We start from the raw sequence: 25,437 nt of genomic DNA on the forward strand, positions 1-25,437 counted from the left end.
TATATATGTATATATGTATATATGCTATAAGCTTGAATATAAGCTATATTTCTTTATGTTAGCCCCTAAAAATGTAAAGAAAACACAGAAGAAGGTGAAGTCAAAATGCAAGATAGAAAAATGACTAAATGAGTGCAACTGACGTGTTAACCACCACGACTCATTGTTATACTGGTTGAGCATTTGTGGAGTTTTATTTAACTTGAACCAGTAAAACTTGTAACTCAAGGACAGATTGTTTTTGAAGGATGAATCATTGCCAACTATTACTGGCTGAGCTGCAGAAAAGGGACAGTTCTTTTGTTTTATTTGCTCTAAAATATGTTATGTCCAATTTGTAAGCATAATTCCCAAAACGCACACACCCTCCTCTAAAATCTGCTGCGAAGAAAAAGGCTCTAAAATCAAGCTACAGGAGTGTTTTGGTGCTGTAATCCTGCACCAAGTATGGTAAATGGTAAATGGGCTGTACTTATATAGCGCCTTTCTATCTTATCGAGATACTCAAAGTGCTTTACACTACAATCTGTGTCCTCATTTACCCATTCATACAGCACTTTACTAGATCTCTACAAAGCTGTGAACAAATCATTCTAATGAGACTAATCAGTGCTTTATCACATTCATACACCGATAGGACACACATCGGAGGCAACGAGGGGTTCAGTGTCTTGCCCAGGGACACTTCAACATGTGACTGCTGGTGGATTCGAACCCCCAACTCTTGCATTGGAGGACGACTGTTCTAACCACTCAGCCACAGCCGCCCTAGTATGTCACAGATATTTCTGTAAGAGCTCGGGAAAATCTGTAAACATGGGAAGAATAAAGTGTGAGAGCCAGGGTGTAGAAATATGGAAAATAAATAAATATAGGACAATGGTAAATGCTTTTAATCCCAGGAGTGAGCTGATGCACTCAAAGTCGTCCATTTTTGGTCACACTAAAGCTGTTGTGAACAGGACATTAAACCTGTCTATTAAGGATGCACGATATTCTCGGCATGGTATCGGTATCGGCCGATATTAGCGTTAAAGTTCACTATTGGATTTTGACCATTCCATCAAAATAACTCACCGATATAAAAGATGCTGTTTTTGTATGACAACACAGTGACAAGGATGCCTGCAGTCACGCGCGCCTACCTGATATGATCACGGCAGAGAGGAAGAAGTCAAAATGTCAGCGGTGTGGAAGGTTTTTATACGTTGAGGATGTCAGATTCCGAAGATTTTTGGACTACATTGAGCCTCGCTACATCGTCCCCAGTCAAATATATTTTTCCGACGTAACCTTACCCAAGTTACAAGCCGTCATTTCCTACGTCATTGAGAAGCTAATAGCCAATAGCACTTGGGTGAGTTTTACCACAGACATTTGGACGTCAAGTGTTAGCCCCGTTAGCATGATAAGTATTACGGCACAATGGACAGACAAAAACTTTGAACTTAAAAAGTCTGTCCTTCATGCACAGGAGTGCAGAGGATCCCACACTGCAGCTAGGAACCTGGAACAAGCCTCCACAAGTGAGACAGCATCACAGGTGACTAATGCTAATAAATAACATTTAACACTGTTCATTTAATATAAGGTAAAGTGCTATTATTATGGCTGTTACTGAATATATGTCACCAGCTCTTACAGCTGTTACACCATTTTTGTAGAAAATAACCCCAAATAAGAGGGCTATGTTCGGACAAAGGAAAATATATAAAAAAAATATTGGTATCGGTTATCGGCCAAATAAGTTTTAACATACCAGATATCAGCCAAAAATCCAATATTGTGCATCCCTACTGTCTATAAATAATTCTATTAAATGTACGACTGCATTCCTCCTTATTCTTTGTGTGTGTGTTGGCGTGACTCACTGTTGGGAGTCTGCGGCGTGCGAGACATGTCCATTTCTGGTGTGTGACCACTGCGACTCATCATCATGGACTCCTCCACCACGTTGATGCTGTTACATTGCATCAGCTCCTGGAGCAGGTTGAAGATTTCCTCTGCCCGGGAGCATTTGAATGCAAAGATTCCTATAAAAAAATAACACAAATGAAGAAAAAAACTAAATTATGACACATAAAGATAAATGACATAGAAGATAAAATATGTGTTATTCTATAAAGAGATGCTTGTAGGAATCAAAGGTCCACTGAGTTAGTTATTCTATAGGAAAACATGAATAATTTGTCTTAAGATAAAAGTACAACATAGATATTTATGCATTGTGCCTCACCCTGCCCTGTCTGACAGCGGCGTCCACTCTCAAAAGAAAACAGGTTGGAGTCGTAGCCGTAGCGTCGCAGGCAGAGATACGGCCACCGGATGGCGTCTCTCTTCCGTGTGTGAAGTATGAGCTCGGTCTGGGTGAGCTCCATGATCCCAGAGCCCAGCTCGTTGCCCTCATCGTCCACGTTGATGACCTGGAACAAAGAGCGGCTGCTGTGTTCTTCATTTTGTTTTGTAACGAACCGCTTCGACTTTCAAAGAAAAAATGTTTTGCTTGTTCTTTCTTTTCCATTTTTGGTACTAAAATACTATTTTATGCCTGCCAAACTGTGCCAAACAACTTTTACACTTTCTTCTTTTAGCTCACCCTGCACAATATGTGGTCGTAGTCGGGTACGAGAACGTCGTGGATATTCAGTAAAAAAGCAGCTAAAGTCTAAATACAAACTATTAAAAGATCTTTTGAAAGAATGAACTACTGATCCAGACTAAATTTTAGGTAAATAAATAAATAAATAAAAATATTAGGAACACGTAAAGATAACATTTTTAAAAAATTATATTATATAGATGTAATGTATAGATATATAAATATTATTATATACCGTATTTTCCTCACTACAGGTCACTCCAGAGTAAAGGTCGCAACAGTCAAAAAAATGCCTCATGAAGAGGAATAAAACATATACAAGTCGCTTCGGAGTAGAATGCGCATTTATTATACGTCACCACTGACCCCCGAGAAACGTGGGCCAGTACCGTGCCAAAAATCGATTGGCAGCCACGACAGCGCGCATGGGAGGACTTGCTGTTGCAGTTCTTTGGCTCGACATTATAGCAAAAGTGTGTCTCAGTTTAACTTTTCCTTAATAAATGAACACGTCGCACTGAGAACAGTCCGTCCTGGTCGCCAACCGTGCCGGGGGCGAGGGGGCCCCGTCCCTCCACCGCCAGAGCGGGGAGGAAGGGAGCAGCAAGACGCGTGATCTGCGGCCCCGGAACGCGGCGAGGTGCAGGCAGGGGGACGCTGTATAGCCATTATTGTCCACAGACTCTTCCAGACCGACACAGAACTGGTCGCGGCGCACCGCCGCGGAGGTAATGCACCCGGCAGGAGCCAGCCAGACATGTCAGTATGAACGAACATTTAACGTGTCAGTCAAAAACTGCTCATGAATAGAGAAAGAAAAAAAAAAAATTATGTAAGTCGCTTCAGACCATATGTGGCAGGACTGGCCAAACTATGAAAAAAAACAGCAACTTATAAACCGGAAAATATGGTAGATGATTAAAGCCTTAACAAGATTTTTCAACATGTTAAATTTTTCAGAGTGTTTAACAGCTCTGCATCATTGCAGCAGAAATATTCATCTTTATTTATATTTTTAGGACTTGATCTGTGAAAATCAACCGGATCAGTTGAAAGTTGTGTTTTTGTTTTTCTTTACACGTGACAACATCAAAATGTCCTTCTCTATTAATTTTAGCAAATAGATGGCATCAAGCTCTAAAAGACTATAAATGCCTTAATTTTCAACGTCTATCAAATATTAGGCGCACAGTTAGCAGATCATCGTACTTTTTAATATATAAATTTTACCAAATATACCCAGTTCTTTATTAAATGCAATGGACAGATTAATTTGTGGTTTATTGACCTTAAATTTTGTGAGATGGTTGTCTCGGATGGGTTCTCTGTAGAGACAGCTCCAGCAGCTCCCCATAGCTTCAGCAGGCCAGCTGAAACCTGTCGAGAACAAAGTTCTCACTCAGCTCCTCGCTAAACCCTCAACTTTAAGCTCTAGGTTTACGTAAAGGAGCAACAATGACAAAAGCAACACAAAACGTGCACTTTGAGGCGCTAATGTTCTTAAACTTCTTACTCAGTCCAGGCCATCAGTGTGAAGGGATCCACGTCTCAGTCCCAGGATCGTCTACTGGGCAGCTGCTTCACAAGCTGGTTAGCTCGCTGGACTGACATCTTCGAGGGAAGATGAACGTTCTGCCCCCTGGAAACACGAAGAACAGTCAGGTTTAAACGCAGGATTTACAGATCCATAATCCCACCACAACAAGCTGCAAAAATAAATTTGATTGTTATTATTAAAATGTCAGGAAAAGGGAATTTTAAACGAGCCACACTTTTATTTTGACAACTTCCTGTCAAATCTTGTCTATATTTGCAAAAACATTAAATTATTAATAGGAAAAAAAAAACCACAATATTATAAATGTATTTCTCACCATCTTCAACAGATAATCAAAAAGCTGATGAAGATGGTGAGAAGTCCCAGCATCACAACAAACCTTAAAGTCATCACATTTGTTCTTTAACGAACACCAAAGATTTACTGTGCAGAACCTGAAAGTAAATATCAAGTCCGGAACTTCTCACCATCTGCATACTCTCTGATGAAAATAGTGAGAAGGGACCAGCGTGTAGGTTTCTACTGTAAATATTTTATCTGGGACTTCTCACTTTTCTTATCAGTTCTTTAATAAGTTGGTGAAGATGGTGAGAAGTACCAGCAACAATACAAACAGAAAAACCCAAGTATTTACATTAGTAAGCAGTAACAATCCTGAGCACATGGATGTGTTACTGGCTGAAGAACCTATTTAAAAAATTACAACCTGGTACTTCTCACCATCTTTCTTAGATCCTGGTTTATTGGATTAGGACGGTGAGAAGAACCATCATACATATATGAAAACCAAAACTCTCATTTTTCAGGGACACTAAGAACTCTTGAGCTCTCATTACTGGTACAAATGGACCTATTAGTAAACAATTAATTGGGTACTTCTCACCATTTACATCAGCTGATATGTAAATGGTGAGAAGTACCAGCATCAACGCAAACTTGAAACCCTTAATATTTAAATTGAAATCCTTCAGAGACAATAAGCAGTAAGAATTTTGAGCGTTTATTAGTTGTGAAGCACCTATTTAAAACTTGTTCATCTGGTACTTCTCACCATCTTCATCACATATTCAATAAGCTGGTGAAGATGGTGAGAAGTACGAGCAGCACCAATACACACCTTAAGATTTCAGTTCAGGTTATCATGGACAATAAGCAGCAAGAACTCCTGAGCACCTAAGGCTGTAAGGCATTTATTTATAATATATTAATCTAAGACTCCTCACCATTTTCACCAGCTCTTCAATTAGCTGATGAAGATGGCGGGAGGTTCCCAACGTCAATACACACCTTAAAGCCACAAGATATCAAACCGAACACTTGATTTAAAAAACAAAAAATCACTGTAATGCCACTTTGATTGATATGTGCTGCTGATTATCCATGCTGCTGATTATTTCATGCTGCTGTATTCATTTGCACTCATCTACTCGCACAGACTCGTTTGTGCTGCTGTTGCTCGGCGTATTGTTTCTTTTTAGTTTACATCTTCCTTATTACTGTTTCTTTTACAATTTATATTATTCCTGTTGTTGGATGTAACTGGGACCCTGTGTACACAATTCTGTTCCACCTCATGTATCACATGAGACACGAATGACAATAAAGAACCTTGAATCCTTGATTTCTGAGAGTTTTGTTACAAGTTCCCACAAAACAAATTTCCACTCTCAGTAGTGAGCAGGCACAAAGTTATTTATCCTTTCTTAAATGAGGTAAAACTAAATAAAAAAACTGCCAGTACTTTAACGTTTATGAAGAAAGAGCATCTATAAAAGCACCAAAACTTAAATAAGCAATGCATGGTCTCAATCCCCACCATATATATATATATATATATATAGTTCTGGGAAGTCTCAGGAAAACCACAAACAAAAAGTGTCCTCCAGCTGTGCACGTGGACACCAGTGAAAACAGTCAGTGCAAAAAGCTCGTAGTGAGCACACACAGCCGGACAATCCAAAGGTTTGTTGGGTCGACTGGAGCATCTGTGGGACTCCTGCTCCAGATCTCCCATCAGCACCACCGCAGTGTGTGTGTGTGCTGTAACTGGGCCTCCACATCTGACTGGCTGGAGGCAGCAAACCATCCCAGCTGCTTTAAAAACACACAGCCGCACAGTGAACGGGCTTTATGAGCCGCTAACAGCTGAAAAATCGCACCTTTTACCTTCTCATGCTCAATTAGCCAACGGACTCCGAGACCCCCCCTCAATAAACAGACCCTCTGAGCAGCTCGACATTAAACACGGTTCAATGAGCATTTCTTACTAGAGACAGGATACATGGCAGGCAAAGTGGAGAACGACAGCGATCGTTTGCTACTCACATGTCTGGCACGGATTTATATCTATATATATACATCTATATATATATCTATCTATATATATATATATAGATAGATAGATAGATAGATATTAGCCTTAATGCGAAATGAGCATCAAGACTGCGGTTAGTATCTGCGGCTGCTGCTGGTAGTGGGATGTGGCACTTGCACGGCGGAGACTCGAGTAAATGATGCGCTGCCAGCGGTAAAAAAAATGAAATAAAATATAAAATGCTGTTTTTTCTTGCTCTTATCGCCCCCCTCCTCCTCCGCCTCTACTGCAGCACGGGCCTGTATGACATTTCCCAAGCAGCAGCTGGGTTGAGAGTTCACAGCCAGACAACGAGGCTGAGAGAGGCGGCAAAGAAGGTAAGAAACGCTGGAGGACCACCGAGAAGAAAAAAAAGGTGTGTCTGCCTGGCAGACAAGGAGGAGGGCGAAAAAACCCGCGCTCTGCTTCTCTGCCTTAAAGCTCTCACAAAGTGGGATGAATATGAGTTTATGAGTTTATTTGTTTAATGAATGTGAGATTTTTTTTTTGTGCTACAGTCATGTGTTTAGTGTTTAACCTTCCCCGATTTTTTTTTTTTTTTTCTGCCAAGCTGTCATACTATTTTATTATTTCAGGACTTCTTTCTGACAGTTTTTACTTGTTCAATGTCAATAAGTTTGGTCAAATAAAAAAAAACAAATTTAGAAACAAAATGAGCACATTTGTATTCATATAACAGTTAATGTGTCCTTAAATAATTTTTAATAAAGGAGTAACTGTTGTTTGAGGTTGAGAAGTGAACAATTTTAATATACTGGGATTTATTTTAACTCATTTTTCATTTACACTTTATTTATACAGGTAGTCTCAGTGAGTCACGAGAACTCATTTTCAAGAGAGACCTGTTTTAGGGAGCAGATGTTGGGTGTTAAGGGCCTTGCTCAGGGGGCCCAGGGTGGGGCGAATGAGGGTGGAAATGTGGGTGTTTCACCTTTCTACCCACAATTTGATGTTGACGGTACTGGGAGTTGAACCTGCGACTTTCCGATCACAGGCCCATCTTCTCTAATCTCTGCGCCACCACTCCCCCACTAACTCAGATCAGTTAATTAACCTCTATGCAGGATACTCCATATATTTATCATCAGTATATTGGAAATGAGGTCCAACATAGGGGTAAGCAAATCATTAAAAATAAATACAATAAAAAGTTGCTGCGAATCCCGTTAGCTTTAGGTGATCAGTGATCACTTGAACAGACACTGACAAATTTATTTTAATACAAATATACAACTCTGTTGTTTTTATTAGCAAAATGAAAACTGTATACAATAATACAAAAATGACTCAGTCATAGGATAATTACTGGGTTTCTTTTTGGTCATAGCAACATTTTACGTTAGTTATAAATGTAATCAATACAAGTGTGTCATTTGTTTCGTTGTTAGACTGCTTGTCAGCACTTCTCTTCCAGTTAATTTCAGACAAAATATACAGTACTCTGGGAATCCTAACAATTAAAATTAAATTAATTCCTGTTTCTTAAACTTTATTTGCACTGCACCATTATGCTACAAACTTTATAATCACACACAAACACAATGTGGAAAATGCAATTCCAATATTGCAGGAAAAATGATTAGATGATGAATATAATTTTCAAGAATTATTATGAAATCATGTGAAATGTTGCAAAATGTTTAAACATATTCACTCTGCTTTGTTATCAGAAAATAACTTTTTTTTACATCTTTTAGATAAGCCTGAGATTGCTTATCACCCACCAGCTCTTCTCATCAGTTGCCTCACTACTGACCAGGGGCGATTCTAGGATCTGTCCTATAGGGGTGCTTAGCCCCCAGTGCTGACTATATAGTAGCCCTTGGCTTGAATGACGCAGCAAGCATATGAGTTCAATAATAAACAGTTATTTAATTTTAATGATTAAAAACAACAATCAAAAGTATTCATGTTCACACTTGTTAATCAAATAAAACAAACTTCATTAATCATTTGTTCTTCTTTCTTAGAAACATAGAAAGAATAAGATAAACATTAGTCAGAATGTAGCTGACTCTGTGTTCAAGGACTGTGAATGAATGAATGAAGTCAAATGTAACTTTTAAAGAAAACAATTCATAGTGAGTCTGGAAGATACCCAAGGGTCAGGGGTCATAGTTAGAGGAGAGCAGCTTCATGCTACACATGGACTAATTTTTCAAGGTCAGATCTGGACACACGGACTTAAGTTTAGCTACCTGCCTTAACTAGAAGAAACTTTTTTGAAGAGAGAGTTTATATGTTTATTGAACTTAAAGTCTGAGTCTAAACCCATCCCAAGATTTGTAACAGACTGCTTAAGATATGGCTGAGGAGAGTTAAGATTAAGTGGATCGGTGACAGCAGTAGAGTTAGGGCAAAACACAATGACTTCAGTTTTCCGATCATTAAAACTTTAAAAATTTACAGGAAATATCTGACTTCTTAGAAACAAGAGTCAGACTTTCTCATGCCATCTCATGATGAAAAAATAAACAAGGAATGCCATCATTTATCACAAGGCTGAGGAGGCTCTGATGTGAAGAGGATCATTTGAACTAATTGTCACATGCAACATTGCAGATTTTTCTTCTTCCTTCGGCTGTTCCCTCTTCAGGGGTCTCCACAGTGAGTCATCCTCCTCCATCTCTCTGTCCTCTGCATCCTCCATCCTCACTCCACCTACCTTCAGGTCCTCTCTATCTACATCCATATATCTCCTCTTTGTCTTTTTCCTGGCAACTGCATTTCTAGCATCCTTCTACCAATTTACCCACTGTCCCTCCTTTGGACATGTCCAAACCATCTCAGTCTGGCCTCTCTAACTTTATCTCCTAGTTGTTCAACCTGTGCTGTACCTCTGATGATCTCATTCCTAATCTTATCCATCTTTGTCACTTTCAAGGCAAACCTAAACATCTCTATTTTTGACACTTCCAGTTCTTTCTCATGTCTATTTGTCAGTGCCACTGACTCCAGACCATTCAATATAGCTGGTCTCACCACAGTTTTATAAACTTTTTATTTGATCTTTGCTGACACTCTTTCATCACAAATCACTCATGAAACTTTTCTCCATCCACTCCGTCCTGCCTTTTTGACCACTGCTCCTTGTAGCGTCACTGTTCCACCTGTCACCTTCTCATTCACACACTTGTACTGTGTCTTATTATGGCTGATTTTCCTTCCTATTTTTCAAGTACATAGTCCACCTCTCCAAGTTCTCTTCCACCTATTCCCTGTTCTCACCACAGATCACAATGTCATCTGCAAACATTATAGTCCATAGGGATTCCTGCCTGACCCCATTTGTCCATCACCAGAGCAAACAAGAAGGGGTTCAGAGCTTATCCTTGATGCAATCCCGCCTCCACCTTGAAGCTATCTGTCACTCCTACAGCACATCTCACTACTATCCTACTGTCCTCATACATGTCCTGTAAAGTCTAACATACTTCTCTGCCACTCCAGATTTTTTCATGCAATTGTAGTGAACTAAGCCTCAGGTCAAAACCTGACCCTGAGGACCTTCATGGGACAGGAACTGTTATTTCATTGATTTGAGTCCAGAAATACAAATTAAGCTCATCCAGAGACTTTCTAAGTGTGTCCTGCACTAATCAATTGAAAGAACACTCTCTTTTTATATTATCATTACTATTTTACAATATCTTGATAATCAAAGTGTGTTTAGTTCAAACCATTTTAAATGTTGAAGTGAACTACTCATTTTAAATCAACTGTGAAACAGTATTAATGATTTTTTAATCCTCATTCAAAGTAGAAATCAAGTTAATGTCTGTTACAGAGTAATTATGCATTTTTTGATCTTCTGTCTGAAATGAGAAGGAGTGATGTCGGTCAAAAGTCGGAGACAGTCGCAAACAAGTTTATTGGAACGAACTGTCATGTTTTTGAAACCTCTCAGACAGAAACAGAGAAGCTGGCACCTGTTTCCTCCCATTTCGCCTAAACATTTCTCTGTCTGCTCCAAAACATTTCTCTGTCTGTTCCAAAAACATCTCACTGTTTTTCTGACTTGTAGTAACCTCTTACATCACTAAAACCACACCCCTGTTGGTTCTTTCAACCAATCAGGATTTCCCAAAAAGGGACCGGAAGCGAACTCTTTAAAAAGTCGACACTTCCTAGTTCCAGTCAGTTCTGAGTTCTACACTTGAACCAAAGTTCTGGGGAAGAACAGAAGTTCCGAGAGAGTTCAAAGTTCTGAGAGCAGAACCGAATGAAAGTTCTGAAGTGCTGGAGTTAGTTGGGAGTTCTTCCGAGTCTCGTGGGGATTATGGAATCTTCCACATCTGAGTGGAACTCTGACGGGCTCACAGCTCATGTGAGTCCACCCGGGAGGTGAGCGTGCTGTTGAACGAAGTACCGTCACTACTCCGGACGTTTCTCTGCTATCCTACGGAGACGCTGAAATGGTAACGTTGAAAGAGAACTCTACACCGAAGCTGAGATATCTTCTGCAAGGTAAAGAGTCGATTTCCACTACCGAAGTGTACCGAGGGGAGCTGGGTCGAAAGGAGGGTGCCGTTCATTATCAACACACTTTTCCCTCATCCATTTTCTCTCCATTTAAACTCCTTCATTTTCCCATCTTTAAACTTCTATCTTGTCAGTAATTAATCCAGATATCTTCAAAAATGTCTGTTGTTTCAAAAGCTGCAAGTGAGATATCATGGCCGTATGATTTCTCATTGCAAAGCTCATTAATTAAGCTGTGTTAATTGTAATCAATCTGCCAATTAATGTAAATGTGTGATGTGTTTTTAAATCGTTTAAAATAAACGACCCACTGTTGTTGGTGAGTCAGAAATTTAAACACGTCTCTGTCCACATTTACTCCACAAAGCACGATATGACTTAGTCCAGAAAAATGAAAGAATCCGTTTAAATAAAGGATAATATCAGACGCATATTATCTCATTACACAATACCACACCTCCTCCTTCAACACTGTCATATGCTTTTTCTAAATCCACAAAGACACAATGGAGTTCTTTCTGACCCTCTCTGTACTTCTCCATCAGCATCCTCAAAGCAAAGATGGCATATGTGGTGTGTTTTCTTGATATGAAACCATACTGCTGCTCACAAACTGTCACCTCTCATCAAAGTCTAGCTTCTACAACTCTCTCCCAGATCTTCATCATGTGACTCATCAACTTCATTCCCCTGTAGTTGCTAGAACTCTGTGCATCCTCCTTGTTCTTAAAATGAGTGCCAGAACTTCTCAGTTCTTCTGGCATTTTCTCACTCTCAAATATGTCATTGAATATTTGAGTCAAAAACCTCACTGCCATCTCTCCAAGACATTTCCAAACCTCCACTTATATGTCATCAGTTCCTACTGCCTTCACCTTCTTCATTCTTTTCTGAGCTTTCCAGACTTCACCCTCACACTGCTGCTGATCTCTTGCTGCTGATTATTTCATGCTGCTGTATTCATTCATACTCATCTACTCACATAGACTCATGTTAATGCTGCTGTTGTTCAGCATATTGTTTTGCACTATTAGTGTTTAGAGTATTTCTTAGTTTATATCCTTATTACTGTTTATTTTTACAATGTATATGTTTGCTATTGTTGGAAGTAACTGGGACCACACAATTTTGTTCCACCTCATGTACCACATGTAATGTGAATGATAATAAAACCTACTTGAACCTGAACTTGTACTAAGCTTTCCCACTTCCTGGTCCACAGTTTCTATGACCTCTACTCTTCTTTCCCTTTCATTCTCTTCATTAATTAGTCCCTCAAAATACTACTTCCATCTTCCCATCACACTCTCCTCACTTGTTAGAACATTACCATTTCTATTTTTCACAAGCCTAACCTGCTGCACATCCTTTCCAGCCTGATCATTCTGTCTCGTCAATCGTACAAGTACTTCTCGCCCTCTTTAGTGTCCATCCTCCCTTATAACTCATCCTATGTATTCTGCTTTGCCTTAGCTACCTTTCTCTTTGCTTTATGGTGGTTGTGGCTGAATGGATTAGAACAGTTGTCCTCTAATGCAAGAGTTGGGGGTTTGAGTCCACCATCAGTTGCATGCCGAGGTGTCTCTGGTCAAGACACTGAACCCCTCAATTGCCTCCGATATGTGTCACATCGGTGTATGAATGTGATCTAAGTACTTATTATTCTTTGTAGAGAAATATTAGAGTGCTGTATGAATGGGTAAATGAGGGCACATATTGTAGTGTAAAGGACTTTGAGTATCTTGATAAGATAGAAAAGTGCTATATAAGTGCAGTCCATTTACCATTTATGTTGCATCTCTGTATATTCCTGTCTCCTCTCTTCAATCCTCTCATTGTCATATTTCTTCTTGGCTAACCTCTTTCTTTGAAAAGCTTCCTGCACTTCACTATTCCACCACCAGGTTTCATCATCCATTCTCTGTCCAGATGACACACCAACCTTCCTACCTGTCTCTCTAATTACTGTTGCTGCAGTAGTCCAGTCATCTGGAAGCTCTGTATTAATACCCATAGTCTTTAACAGCTCCTTTCTGAACTCCTCACGACATTCTTTTTTCCTCAATGTCCACCATTTCATATTTTTCTCTGATTTTACTCTTTTTCTTTTCTTCTCAACAACAGTCATTCTACAAACAACCATGCGATGCTGTCTGGCCACACTCAAATGTCACAACCTTACAGTACCCAATCTCCCTCAGGTTTACACAGAATGTAATTTACCTGTGTACTCCTTCCTCCACTCTTATAGGTCACCATATTTTCCTCCCTCTTTTGGAAACAAGTGTTGACTACAGCCATTTCCATCCTCTTGGCAAAACCCACCACCATCTGTCCTTCCTCGTTTCTTTCCTTGACACCAAACCTATACCCATCACTTCCTCATCCCCTCAGTCTCCTTCTTCAACATGTCCATTCAGGTCTGCTCTGATCACCACTCTCTTCTCCCAGGGAATTCTTTCTATTACTTCATCCAGATCCTTCCAATATTTATCTTAATCTTCTATGTCACGTCCAACCCATGGAGCATAACCACTGACAACATTTAGCATTAGACCTTCTACTTCTACCTTCACACACATGATCCTATCCGACACTCTTTTCTCCTCTATTACATTTTTTGCTAACTTCTCTTTCAGGACCACCCCTACTATATTTCTCTTTCTATCCACACCATGGTAAAATGTGTTTAAACCCTGCTCCAATGTTGTGAGCCTTGCTGCCCTTCCACTTGGTCTCTTGCACACATAAAACATCTACCTTCTTTCTCTGCATCATGTCAGTGTAGTGAACTAAGCCTCAGGTCAAGTCCTGGCCTTGAGGGGCCTTCCTGGGACAAGAACTGTATTTCATTGATTTGAGTCCAGAAACACAAGATTAAGTTCACCCAGAGACTTTCTAAAGTGTCCTACACTGATCAATTGAAAGAACACTCTCTTTTCTATTATCATTACTATTTTACAAATGTTTTGATAAATCAAAGTGTGTTTAGTTCAAACCATTTTCAAATGTTGAAGTGAACTACTCATTCTGAATCAACTGTGAAACAGTATTAGTGATTTTTAATCCTCATTCAAAGTGGAAATCAAGTTAGAATGTGTTACAGAGTAATGATTCAATTTCTTGATCTTCTGTCTGAAATGAGCAAGTTGTGTAAGTTGGTCAAAGGTCAAGTTTTGGTCAACTGCAAGTTTACTGGAAAGAAATGTCATGTTTAACTTTTACAGAAAGATACTAGAGAATTGACTCCACGAAGTCTGAGTTCTTCATAACAATCTTCTGTCTGTTCTTAAACAAACTTAATCTTTTTCCTTGACTTTTAATAACCTCTTACATCACAAAAACACACCCCTGTCTGGTCCATTGACCAATCAGGGACCTCCCAAATGAACCAGAAATAGAACTCTTTAAATGTCGGCACTTCCTAGTTCAAACCAGTCGTGTGGGGAGTCGGGTTGCAGCTCCAGCCGAGTTGCGGTCGAGTGCAGTCGAGTTCAGTTCGGAGAGCAAGCCGAGCTGAGAAGTGCTGGAGAGAACAGGAGTTCAGACATGATCCGGAGCTCTTCCGAGTCTTGTGGGAATTATGCAATCTTCCACATCTGAGTGGAACTTCTGAAGGACTCCACTCATATGAGGCCACTCGTGAGGTGAACTGTTGTTGATGAAGTCCCGCCACCACTCCGGACGGTTCTCTGCCATCCTACGGAGACGCTGGACCGGTAGCGTTAACTGGAACTCCGTATCCGCTGATTCATCGTCAGAGAGGTAATGAGTCGAGTTTACTACCGAGCGTACCGAGGAAAGCTGGGTTCGAATGGAGGGTGCCGTTCTGTTCAACACTTTCCCTCACACACCATCTCCCTCCCTCTAAACTTCATCTTTCCATCTTTAAACTCTTCTATCTGCTAGAAATCATTCCAGATATTTTCAGAAATGTCTGTTGTGAAGCAACGGAAAACCATCGCCGTATGGTTTTCTAATTGTACAGCTTGCTAACTAAGCCATGTTGTTATTTTCAATTTTGCCAAATTAATGTAAATGTTTGATGTTAAATTTTGATTCTGAAAATAAATGACCACATTCATTTGATGGGTCAAAGAAAATTAACGTCTCACGTTACATTTTAATTATTCAATGCACGATATTATTCAGTCCAGAAAAATGAATGAATCCGTTTAATTTATGAATATATCACAGAATATGTTCATCTACATCAGCCAGCTCTCTACCTTTACCTGTCATTGTCCCCACGTTTAGAGTTGCCACCCTCAGTCCTACACACTTGACTTTCCTTTTCGCCCTCTGTCTCCTGACATGTTTCCCTCTTAGTCTTCAACTAACAGTAGCACAATTTTTGCATGCACCCTGTTTGTCAACAGCACCGGTTGCAGTCGTGGTTATCCGGGCCTCAACCAATCCGGTATGGTGTTGCTTAGATGAAATCACAGGTTAGTTTTGGCAAAAGTGTTTTACATTGGATGCCCTTCCTGATACAACCCTCACCATTCACCCAGGCTTGGGATTGGCACACGAGATGCAATGGCTTGTACTCACTAGTGGCTAGATTTAAAAAAATGTTCAGAATAAACCCAGTTTCTGGGAATTCTACAGCAAACTGGCTTGAAACACATCAGTAGGTGTTTTAATATGACAGAGCCTGTTGGTAGGCCTCAGACTGCTGAAGTCTTTTGGATGAAAGACGAAAGGTTTCTTCCAAACAGAAACTGTCCAGATGACATGATTTAACTTTTTTCGTGGTTCAAAATAAACATTATATTCAAATACAAAACCAAAAATTAATTTAATTAATTTAAGCCAACTAATTGGTGTTTTCTCTCACTCTCTCTGGACCCCAAAGTACTTCTCATCTGGACCTTTGTGGCTCTACCTGGTTCTGACAAGAATCGCCGGGTGGTATTTCACTGTGTTCGCCTGGAGGAGACACTCTGAAGCTTTGAAGCGCCGCCGGAACTGGACCGGAGCAGAACCGGGCCAGGAACAACTTCAGCCTCTTCGCCTCTCGTGCTGTGGAGCGCCGGAGCCGGACTGGAGCAGAACTGGACCGGACCAGTGACGACTTCAGCCTCAGCCTCTCGGGTCAGTCTCATCGTTTTTCACCGGGGCTGCCTCTCGTGCTGTCGGGTGCGGGGGTGACATGCAGAGAAGCGGAGGAGCAGCGTGGAGGAGCAGCGTGGAGGAGCAACGTGGAGGAGCAGCGCTGTGTGGTGCTTGCGAGAAGTTCGGAGTTTACATCAGAGTTGCTGCAGGCCTCCATCCAAACTCACCTGGATAATAATTATTTTTATTTTGGATCACGCTGTTGTCCCCTGTTGACCTGAAATGAGCTAGGACCATGCATTTCATTTCAGGAGGATTTTCTGGCAGCTCGCTCTGCTTTTTGCTGCAAATTATCTGTTTCTGCCTGTTGGTTCTGGACCCAGCTTCTGTTTCCCATGGGAGCATCCATCCATCTTCACAGGGGGGCCAGAGCCCCCCCCCCCCCCCCTCAGCCCAACTCAAACTGCAGTTGGGCCACCTCGTCGGGTTTGTTTACCCATTTGATTTGTGACGTTTTATGGTCTGATACTTTTCTGTACCATTCATATTATTGTCATTATTTTCAGATCTCAGACTATCTGGAGTCACTGAATCTTGTTAATTCACCTGGATCTGCCCATCATTGCAACTTTCACTGTTTTTGCGTTCTGAATGATCGTGTGTTCATTAATGTTTCTCATGGTTCAATTATTGAGCTAATTGTCACACTGTTAACTCCTGTAATTACACATCAGTCATGAAGAACTCGAGAAAATGTCTGATAATAATGTTGTTACTGCTCTCAGGGATTCAGCCCAACCCTGGACCCCCCACTATTTATAGGACACCAAATGACTTTAAAAACATGTCAGGACTTCATTTTCTGCATGTAAACGCTCGTAGCCTTCTGAGAAAACTTGATGCCTTGAAAATTCTGGTCAGTTCTTCTGGGGCAGATGTAATCTTCATCTCTGAAACCTGGCTCAACAAATCTGTACTGAATAATGACCTGGTAATCAATGGATTTAACATCTACCGTTGTGATCGTCAAAAAAAGGGGTGGGGTGGGGGGGTGGAGTCATTATTTACATTAGAGATTTTCTGGTTTCTAGTCATGTGTCTTCTAAAATAATTCCTAACCAGTTTGATGCCATAGCTGTAAACATCACTTTGCATGGAGGCCAGATTTTATCTGTAGTGTGTTGTTATCGTCCTCCCTCAGCAACACCTGAGGCTCTGTCCTCCCTGATGGAATTCCTTGGTAATTTAAAATTCAAAGAGATTTTTTTGGCAGGAGATTTCAACATTGACAGGGATAAGTCGATCCCCCCCTCCCCCTCTGTGATAAATTCAAGGAATGTTGCCTGTCTCTCAATCTTACCCAACTGATCAACTCTCCGACTAGACTAAACAAAAACCGTCCTGAAAAGTACTCCATCTTAGACCTGTTTCTAACAAATATGCCTCACAAATTCCCTGGTAAAGGTGTATTGCCAACATTTTGAGTGATCATTGTGTGACAGCGACTCTGAGAGATATTAAACATCCACATTCTAAGCACAGATTAATTCAAAAAAGGGATCTGAAACGTTTTTGTGAACAGTCATTTCTCTGGGATCTGCCTCACTTTGACTGGCATCGTATTCTATTAATTGATGACGTGAATTCCGCTTGGAACTATTTTCATAATAGTTTCATTTATTTTGTGAACAAACATGCTCCTTTTCGTCAGTTCAGAATAAAGGGACAAGATAGCCCCTGGTTTAATCCAGAGCTAGCTGGCCTCCTGCACAGGAGAGATCATCTTTGGGCCGCAGCGAGAAAATCTGACTCAGACAATGATTGGTTGAGTTTTCAACAGATGAGGAATAAATGCACAACTGCCATCAAAGCAGCAAAACGCAACTATTTCTTATCTCAGACCTCCAAAAATCTAAATGACCCTAACAGATTCTGGAAAACCATCAAATCTCTCTCAGGCATCCCCCAATCATCTGATCTCCCATCACAACTTCTCGTTAACTCTGTTCCTGTGTCAAAAAAGCATAAGATCCTGAACTGTTTCAACAAACATTTTGTTGCATCTAGTTCTTTATTTGACACAGTTACTAATGGAAAATCAGCCACTTCACTTAATAATCGAACTTCTACAAATCAAATCCCTCCTACAAGTCAATCCTTAGTTAATCACACCTTCTCTTTTTCTCCATTCTCAGTTAGTGAGGTGAATAAACTGTTAAAAGATCTTGATCCTAAAAAATCTGCAGGTCCAGATGAACTTCCAACTTATTTCTTCAGGCTGGCTGCTCATATCATCACAGTCCCTGTGACCCACATCTTTAATCTCTCCATAAGCCAAAACTCCATTTCAGATGCTTGGAAAACAGCCTTTGTTCGTCCTTTGCTGAAGGGAGGAGACCCCACCTCACTGAACAACTATCAACCAATCTCTAAGCTCTGCATTTTAGCCAAGGTTCTAGAAAAACTGATAAACTCTTAAATCAAAAATTACCTGGACTCATTTAACATCTTACATCCCCATCAATCTGGTTTCAGGAAACAACACAGCACGACTGCTTCACTGAAGGTTCTTAATGACGTTGTTGAAGCACTGGATGCTAAGGATTATTGTGCTACACTTTTCTTAGACCTGTCTAAAGTTTTTGACACTGTGGATCATAACATCTTGTGTCATAAGCTTTCAGAAATTGGTTTCTCAGAACACACCATTGGTTGGTTCTCTAACTATCTCTCAGACCGGAGGCAATGTGTTCAGTATAATGGTACTTCCTCCAGTTATTTACCAGTCAACAATGGTGTATCACAAGGCTCAGTCTTAGGACCCACCCTCTTTACAATCTACATACTGTTACGATAGTTCTTATTTAGACTGGTCCTATGGTTTTGATCTGCTCAGGGATGAGATTATAATGAAATTATGACCCGGTTCTGACTGGGTTAAACTGGGCCAGCAAACTCTTAAGAGAGTCTCCCTGATGATTCAATATCTGTCACGGAATAGAGTTTGATCTGCTTGCCACATCACGTAGAAAGGCTTTGGAGCACCATCTCATATTTTTCCTAACACGTCAGTCCACATAAGACCACACTTAGGCACGCCCCCTCATACACTGACAGGTTGAGCTCCCCCTTCTGCGAAGGCAGAGCCTAGGACCCTATAAAGGAATAATGAGACGAGACATCGAGGCTCTTCCGGGTCTGTGTACGCGTCACAGTCCGGAGAGTCCAGCGTTGTAAAACTGTAATCTTTTTCCTGCCATTTTTTAATATAATTGATAAAACTTAATTGACGTCTCATTGATTTATTGATAGTATGAGCTGCCACTTCTGAGAGAGATAGAACCAGAGGAAGCGGTGGGGGCTGGCTGAGAGTCCAGGGCTAGAGAGGAAGCCTGAGGCCCACAGCTAGCCGTAGCTAGTTGCAGTGACTGACGACCCGCAGTCAGCTCCCATAACGCAACAATACATAATGTAGGTAAAAACATCCCTAATGCATCCATACATTTCTATGCTGACGACACAGTTGTTTATTGTCGAGCTAAAACAGTTGATAAAGCTTTCCAGCTTTTGAAATCCACATTTGACATCCAGACAAATTTGTTCCACCTCAAACTTGTCCTAAATGCCGACAAAACCAAAGGGATGCTTTTTTCAAATAGGAAGTTGGTCCCAGCAGTTCTTCCTCCGATTTTATCCTCAAATGGTGTCCCCATTGAGTTTGTTGATTCTTATAAATATTTGGGTATCTTGGTCGACTCGCATCTCTCTTTTAAGCTTCGTGTGGAAAACTTGATAAAGAAACTGCAAGTTAAACTGGGTTTTGTTTTCAGACACAGATCCTGTCTAACCCTGAATGCTAGAAAACGCCTTGTTTCTGTGACTTTCCTTCCCTTCATTGATTATGGTGACATTATTTACATGAACGCTCCTACAAGAACCCTGCAGATGTTGGATGCTGTCTATCATGGTGCACTAAGATTCATAACTGGCTGTGATTATCGTACCCACCACTGCACTCTGTATTCACTGGTTAACTGGACATCATTAACTTCATGCAGACTCTCCCACTGGTACATTTGCATTTTTAAATCACTTCTTGGTCTGCTGCCTTCATACATCTCCTCCTACATGTCTCTGCATGAGTGCAGCTACAGCGTGCGCTCTCAGGACATTATTACCTGCAGTGTTCCCTCAGTGCGGACTGAACTAGGCAAAAGGGCCTTCTCCTACTCCACTCTTGTTTCCTGGAATATCTTACAAAAAGATCTGAAGCTCTCGACCTTGACCTCTCTAAGTGGCTTTAAGAATCTGTTGGACTCCTGGCAGGGACCAATGCAGACATGTTCCTGTTTTTAGTTTTCTACATTCACCTTAGCTGTTTTTATGTTGCTTTTCTTTTTAGCCATCTTATTTGTTAAAAAAAAAAAAAATCTATATGACTTTTTATAACTGTTTATTGTTGTCGCCGTTGTCCATTGTTGTCATCATTCTTTGTTGAAATCAGGTCTCTCTTGTAAATGAGTCCTGGAGGCTCAATGGGATTTACCTGTCTAAATAAAGGTTGAATGAATAAGTGTTTTAAATGAGCACTGCAAGGTGTTTTATTATCATAATTAATGTCTTCGGCTGCTTTTGCAAATCAGTTTTTCTTTTGACTTTATATTGTAGGACTTTAATACAGCCACAAACATCTAGATGTGTCTATGTTGCCTTATCTAGTAGTACATCTGTTCCTCATGAGCAACACTAAACTCTGAGGGAAAAAATAATTAACAGAATAGTGAGCTGAACTGTGGCCGTTTAGCTAAACGTAATTTTCAATGTCTAATAAGCTAAAGGCATATTTGTGATGTAACGAACCATTTTTATTTGTTTTGTAATGCTGGTTACAGGCTGACTTGAGCGCAGTCACGTACTGAGGGCGTGAACCATCTTGATTGTTTTGTAATCTTCGTTTTCGTAACATGGTCACGTTTCCTTGTTTTGTTTGTACGTCATGGTATGGTGGCCTATAACATTTTTTTTTTAAATCACTGACCGAGCAGGAAGCAACGATATGGTTATTGTTTTTTTCTTAAGCAGCTATTTGGACCGCCGCGATGTTCCTGATGCATGCTCCAGGTAGAAAAACCAAACCAACCGTCAGTTGGTTTGTTTTTACGCGACCAATCGTTGGTCCGTACGCGGTGACGTCACACGTTTGTCTCATCTCCTGCCTGGGAGTGTCGCAGGACTTGACCCCTCTGATAAGGCTATTCTGCCCTCAGTTACGTTTATCGCAGCAGTGAGCGTGTTGTGTATAGCTTTCTGTTCTTGGAACAGTCAAAACCCAGAAACTTTACGAGCTGCTGACAGCCGAGAGCGGGTAAGTGATGTCTCAGCACATTTATGTGCCTTGTTCTGTTAAAACCTTCAGTACTTGTCTCGTTTTGTAAGCTAGTAGGCATAGATTTCCATAACAAGTTAGCATTGACGCTACCCACTTTGCTAAACTTTTTCATTCATGCATTTTCATGCAGCAATCAAGATAAACAAATAAGTACAAATGTACAAAAATGGTTGATGAAACATGTTGTTTTAAAAATAGTTGACAATTGAAGTTGAATTAAAGCTGCCGCTGCAATAATTGTGGTGTTCATCTTTGTTAAACGAATCAGGAAACTTCTTATGTTTTTATTGTATTTGTTTACTTAAATTTATCGAGTTCTACTATTTCAACTACTTCCCGTCTGGCAAGTCAATACTGACACCTGGTGGTTACCACAATTATACTTGCATAATGATGATTCATTAAATGTTTATTATTATTATCATCATCATTTAGTGACATTTAGCTGAAAAGTATTTAAATCACACTTAAAGTTCAGACAGGTAAATCATTGCTGCTGTGGTGGGACAATGTTTGTGATCACCTCTGGACTTTTGTTTTCTGCTAAACAAAAATAAAATTAAAATAAAAAACACCAAACGTTGCAGGAAATATATAATTTGAGCCAAAGCAGTCGAGTATAAAATTCTGCATTGCGTTAGGTTTATCTAACACCAGAAAAGATTTAAATGATGTCATAGTCAAAGTATTTCTTGTGAATAACTCTGTTACTACCACATACAACTTTAGCTAGGTATCTGTAAAACTGACCGAATTGTAGATATTTTCTATGTTTGTTAATATTGAGTTATCTATAGCATCCAAGTTAAATTGATTCCTTTCATCAGTAATAGATGTGCATTTAATATTTATTGTTACTTGAAAGTTTTAATATACTCAGTTCAGGGATTCATGAGATATTTTGCATCACACATTATGCAGCTTTTTAAACTGTTTTTTCAAAACCTTCTTGAAAATAGAGAAAATCCTTGTGCATTAAATGTTACTATAAACAGTAATGAATATAAGTACCTGTAAGGTGACCTGCTTTATCTCAGACCATGTGGCTGCCTTTGATTGGGATGACGGCCCTGCCGCACGTCGGAGGGATCTACGGTGGTATTGTTACACGCAGACAGGTGAAGACCTGGTACCCAACCCTAAATAAGCCCTGGTGGCGCCCACCAAATGCAGCGTTCCCAGTGGTGTGGACGTGTCTGTACACAGGCATGGGGTAGGTGTTGCATCGACTCTTGCCGAGTGAAGCTCCCTCAGCTGAGTGATTTTTATTTTGGATTTGGCCCTTTAGGTACGGTTCTTACCTGATCTGGAAAGAGCTCGGGGGTTTCACTGAGGATGCACTGGTTCCACTGGGCCTGTATGGACTGCAGCTAGCTCTAAACTGGGCCTGGACTCCAATTTTCTTTGGTGCACACAAGATAAAATTGGTAAGTTTAACTCAGAGATGTTTAAGTATTTTTAGATGGAAATTACACTGAACTGCTGGATGGTTTATTAAATGTGTTTTCTGTCAAATGTAGGCACTGATTGAGATTGTTCTTCTCACTGGGACTGTTGGAGCCACCATGGTGTCTTGGTATACCATCAGCCGCACCGCCACTTTGCTCCTGGCGCCCTATCTGTCCTGGCTGTGCCTCGCCACTTCCCTCAACTACTGCATATGGAGAGACAACCCCGAGACGAAAGAAGAATAGGGGACTGTGTCTGTGCGCTTCACTTTTTCTTATAAATTCTTTACAATAAATGTTTATAAAATCCAGCTCATAATCAGTTAAACTTTTAGACTCTATGATTCAGCTGATATCATTGTGTTAAGCTTGTCACGGACCAGTTTGTGCGTTCTTGTTTGATAAAGCAGGACTTTTTTTTTTTGGGTTTTCATAAACATTTTAAGCCTGTCCTGCAGACCACTATCTTTGCTGCATTTTAAAACTTGACCAGTTTTGTTTTGTTTGTTTTATGGGGACACAAATCCACCTCTAACCTTATTTTTAATCAATTTATTATTAAAATGACCAGATCATTTCTTTAGGTAAAAAATTGTATTTGTAATATAATCCAAACTAGTTTGTGTATGACCAGTCTAATGCTCGTGCTCCATGTGAAAATGGTTTCAAGTGAAGTTTAAATTTCTGAGCTTTTTATAAATGTTTCAAATGTGAACTTATAAAAACAAGTTTTGTGTTTTAACTGACATGAGTTTGGTTACACTTGCTCTTTATCCACTTTAACCCAATCAGGAGGACTGGCATCAATCCCAGTGGGGCACACCCTGGACAGTTCACCAGTCCATCACTGGATCACATAAACATGGATAAACACACAATCACACTTGAGCCATTTTAAAATCTCCAGTTAACCAAAAAATGCGTATTTTGTACTGTGATAGGAACCTGGAGATGCAGAAAGACCCCAGCCGAACATGAAACCCTGGATATATTTTTCTGTGAGGCAACACTCAGCCTAATGTGCAGTAAAAAATATCTGTGTATCAATTTTCTCCTCATTTTCTTAACATTTGTTATAATCCTGGGAATCAAGAAGAAATCCATAATTAAAAAAAAAAGCGTCAGACTGGTGGAGAGTGGCCATCTGACCATGATTTTAAATATCTATAGTATAGATATATAAATAGATATTATAATTTTTTTAAATAAAAAAAGAACTGAACTACAAACCGGATTCCAAAAAAGTTGGGACACTAAACAAATTTTGAATAAAAACTGAATGCAATGATGTTGAGATGGCAAATGTCAATATTTTATTCGTAATATAACAAAGATGACAAATCAAAAGTTTAATCTGAGTAAATGTAACATTTTAAAGGAAAAATATGTTGATTCAAAATTTCACAGTGTCAACAAATCCCAAAAAAGTTGGGACAAGTAGCAATAAGTGGCTGGAAAAAGGAAATTGAGCACATAACGAACAGCTGGAAGACCAAGTAACACTAATTAGGTCAACTGACAACATGATTGGGTATAAAAAGAGCTTCTCTGAGTTTCAGTGTCTCAGAAGCCAAGATGGTAAGAGGATCACCAATTCCATTGTTGCGCAGAAAGATAGTGCAGCAATACCAGAATGGTGTTACCAAGCGTAAAATAGCAAAGACTTTTACGTTTTCATCATCAACCGTGCATAACATCGTCAAAAGATTCAGAGAATCTGGAACAATCGCTGTGCGTAAGGGTCAAGGCCATAAAACTCTACTGGATGCTCGTGATCTCCGGGCCCTTAAACGTCACTGCACCTCAACCAGGAATGCCACTGTCAAGGAAATAACAGAATGGGCTGAGAAATACTTCCAGAAAGCATTGTCAGTGAACACAATCCACCGTGCCATCCGCCGTTGCCAGCTGAAACTCTACAGTGCAAATAGGAAGCCATTTCTAAGCAAGCTCCACAAGCTCAGACGTTTGCACTGGGCCAGGGGTCATTTAAAATGGAGTGTGGCAAAATGGAAGACTGTTCTATGGTCAGATGAGTCAAGATTTTTGAAGTTATTTATGGAACACTGGGACGCCATGTCATCCGGACCAGAGAGGACAAGGATAGCCCGAGTTGTTATCAACGTTCCGTTCTGAAACCTGCATCACTGATGGTATGGGGTTGCATGAGCGCTTGTGGCATGGGCAGCTTGCATGTCGGGAAAGGCACCATTAATGCAGAGGACTATGTTCAGGTTCTAGAACAACATATGCTCCCATCTAGACGTCATCTCTTTCAGGGAAGACCCTGCATTTTTCAACACGATAATGCCAGACCACATTCTGCAGCAATCACAACATCATGGCTACGTAGGAGAAGGATCCGGGTACTGAAATGGCCAGCCTGCAGTCCAGATCTTTCACCTATAGAGAACATTTGGCGCATCATAAAGAGGAAGGTGCGACAAAGAAGGCCCAAGACGATTGAACAGTTAGAGGCCTGTATTAGACATGAATGGGAGAGCATTCCTATTTCTAAACTGGAGAAAC

At 40.3% G+C, this 25,437-nt stretch overlaps 2 protein-coding genes across 2 annotated transcripts in view; one reads left to right on the forward strand and one right to left on the reverse strand.

Annotated features, from left to right (window-relative positions):
• Nucleotides 1-4,235, reverse strand: part of frs3 (fibroblast growth factor receptor substrate 3) — a 10,294-nt gene extending 6,059 nt beyond the window's left edge. The window contains exons 1-4 of the mRNA XM_037679329.1: nt 4,113-4,235; nt 3,888-3,976; nt 2,237-2,423; nt 1,872-2,033 (exon numbers count right to left, since the gene is read on the reverse strand). Coding sequence (XP_037535257.1) covers nt 1,872-2,033; nt 2,237-2,423; nt 3,888-3,953 — 415 coding nt within the window. The 5' untranslated portion in view covers nt 3,954-3,976; nt 4,113-4,235. The remainder of the gene's footprint in view (nt 1-1,871; nt 2,034-2,236; nt 2,424-3,887; nt 3,977-4,112) is intronic.
• A 17,060-nt stretch (nt 4,236-21,295) lies between these two features.
• On the forward strand, nt 21,296-23,534 carry tspo (translocator protein). Its single transcript, XM_037679330.1, has 4 exons — nt 21,296-21,436; nt 22,498-22,673; nt 22,749-22,887; nt 22,981-23,534. Exons 2-4 carry the CDS (start codon nt 22,501-22,503, stop codon nt 23,152-23,154), a joined length of 486 nt encoding a protein of 161 aa, XP_037535258.1. The 5' UTR covers nt 21,296-21,436; nt 22,498-22,500; the 3' UTR covers nt 23,155-23,534.
• Nucleotides 23,535-25,437: the final 1,903 nt, after the last annotated feature.

This window comes from Nematolebias whitei, chromosome 7 (assembly GCF_014905685.2).
Source record: "Nematolebias whitei isolate Nwh7 chromosome 7, NemWhi1, whole genome shotgun sequence".
NCBI lineage: Eukaryota > Metazoa > Chordata > Actinopteri > Cyprinodontiformes > Rivulidae > Nematolebias > Nematolebias whitei.

Bases quoted from the DNA above. Each gene is read 5' to 3' on its own strand.
- tspo (XM_037679330.1), top strand. From the start codon at position 22,501: ATGTGGCTGCCTTTGATTGGGATGACGGCCCTGCCGCACGTCGGAGGG. The intron at 22,674-22,748 runs GTAGGTGTTGCA...TTGGCCCTTTAG, and splicing joins TGTCTGTACACAGGCATGGG to GTACGGTTCTTACCTGATCT. The intron at 22,888-22,980 runs GTAAGTTTAACT...TGTCAAATGTAG, and splicing joins GTGCACACAAGATAAAATTG to GCACTGATTGAGATTGTTCT.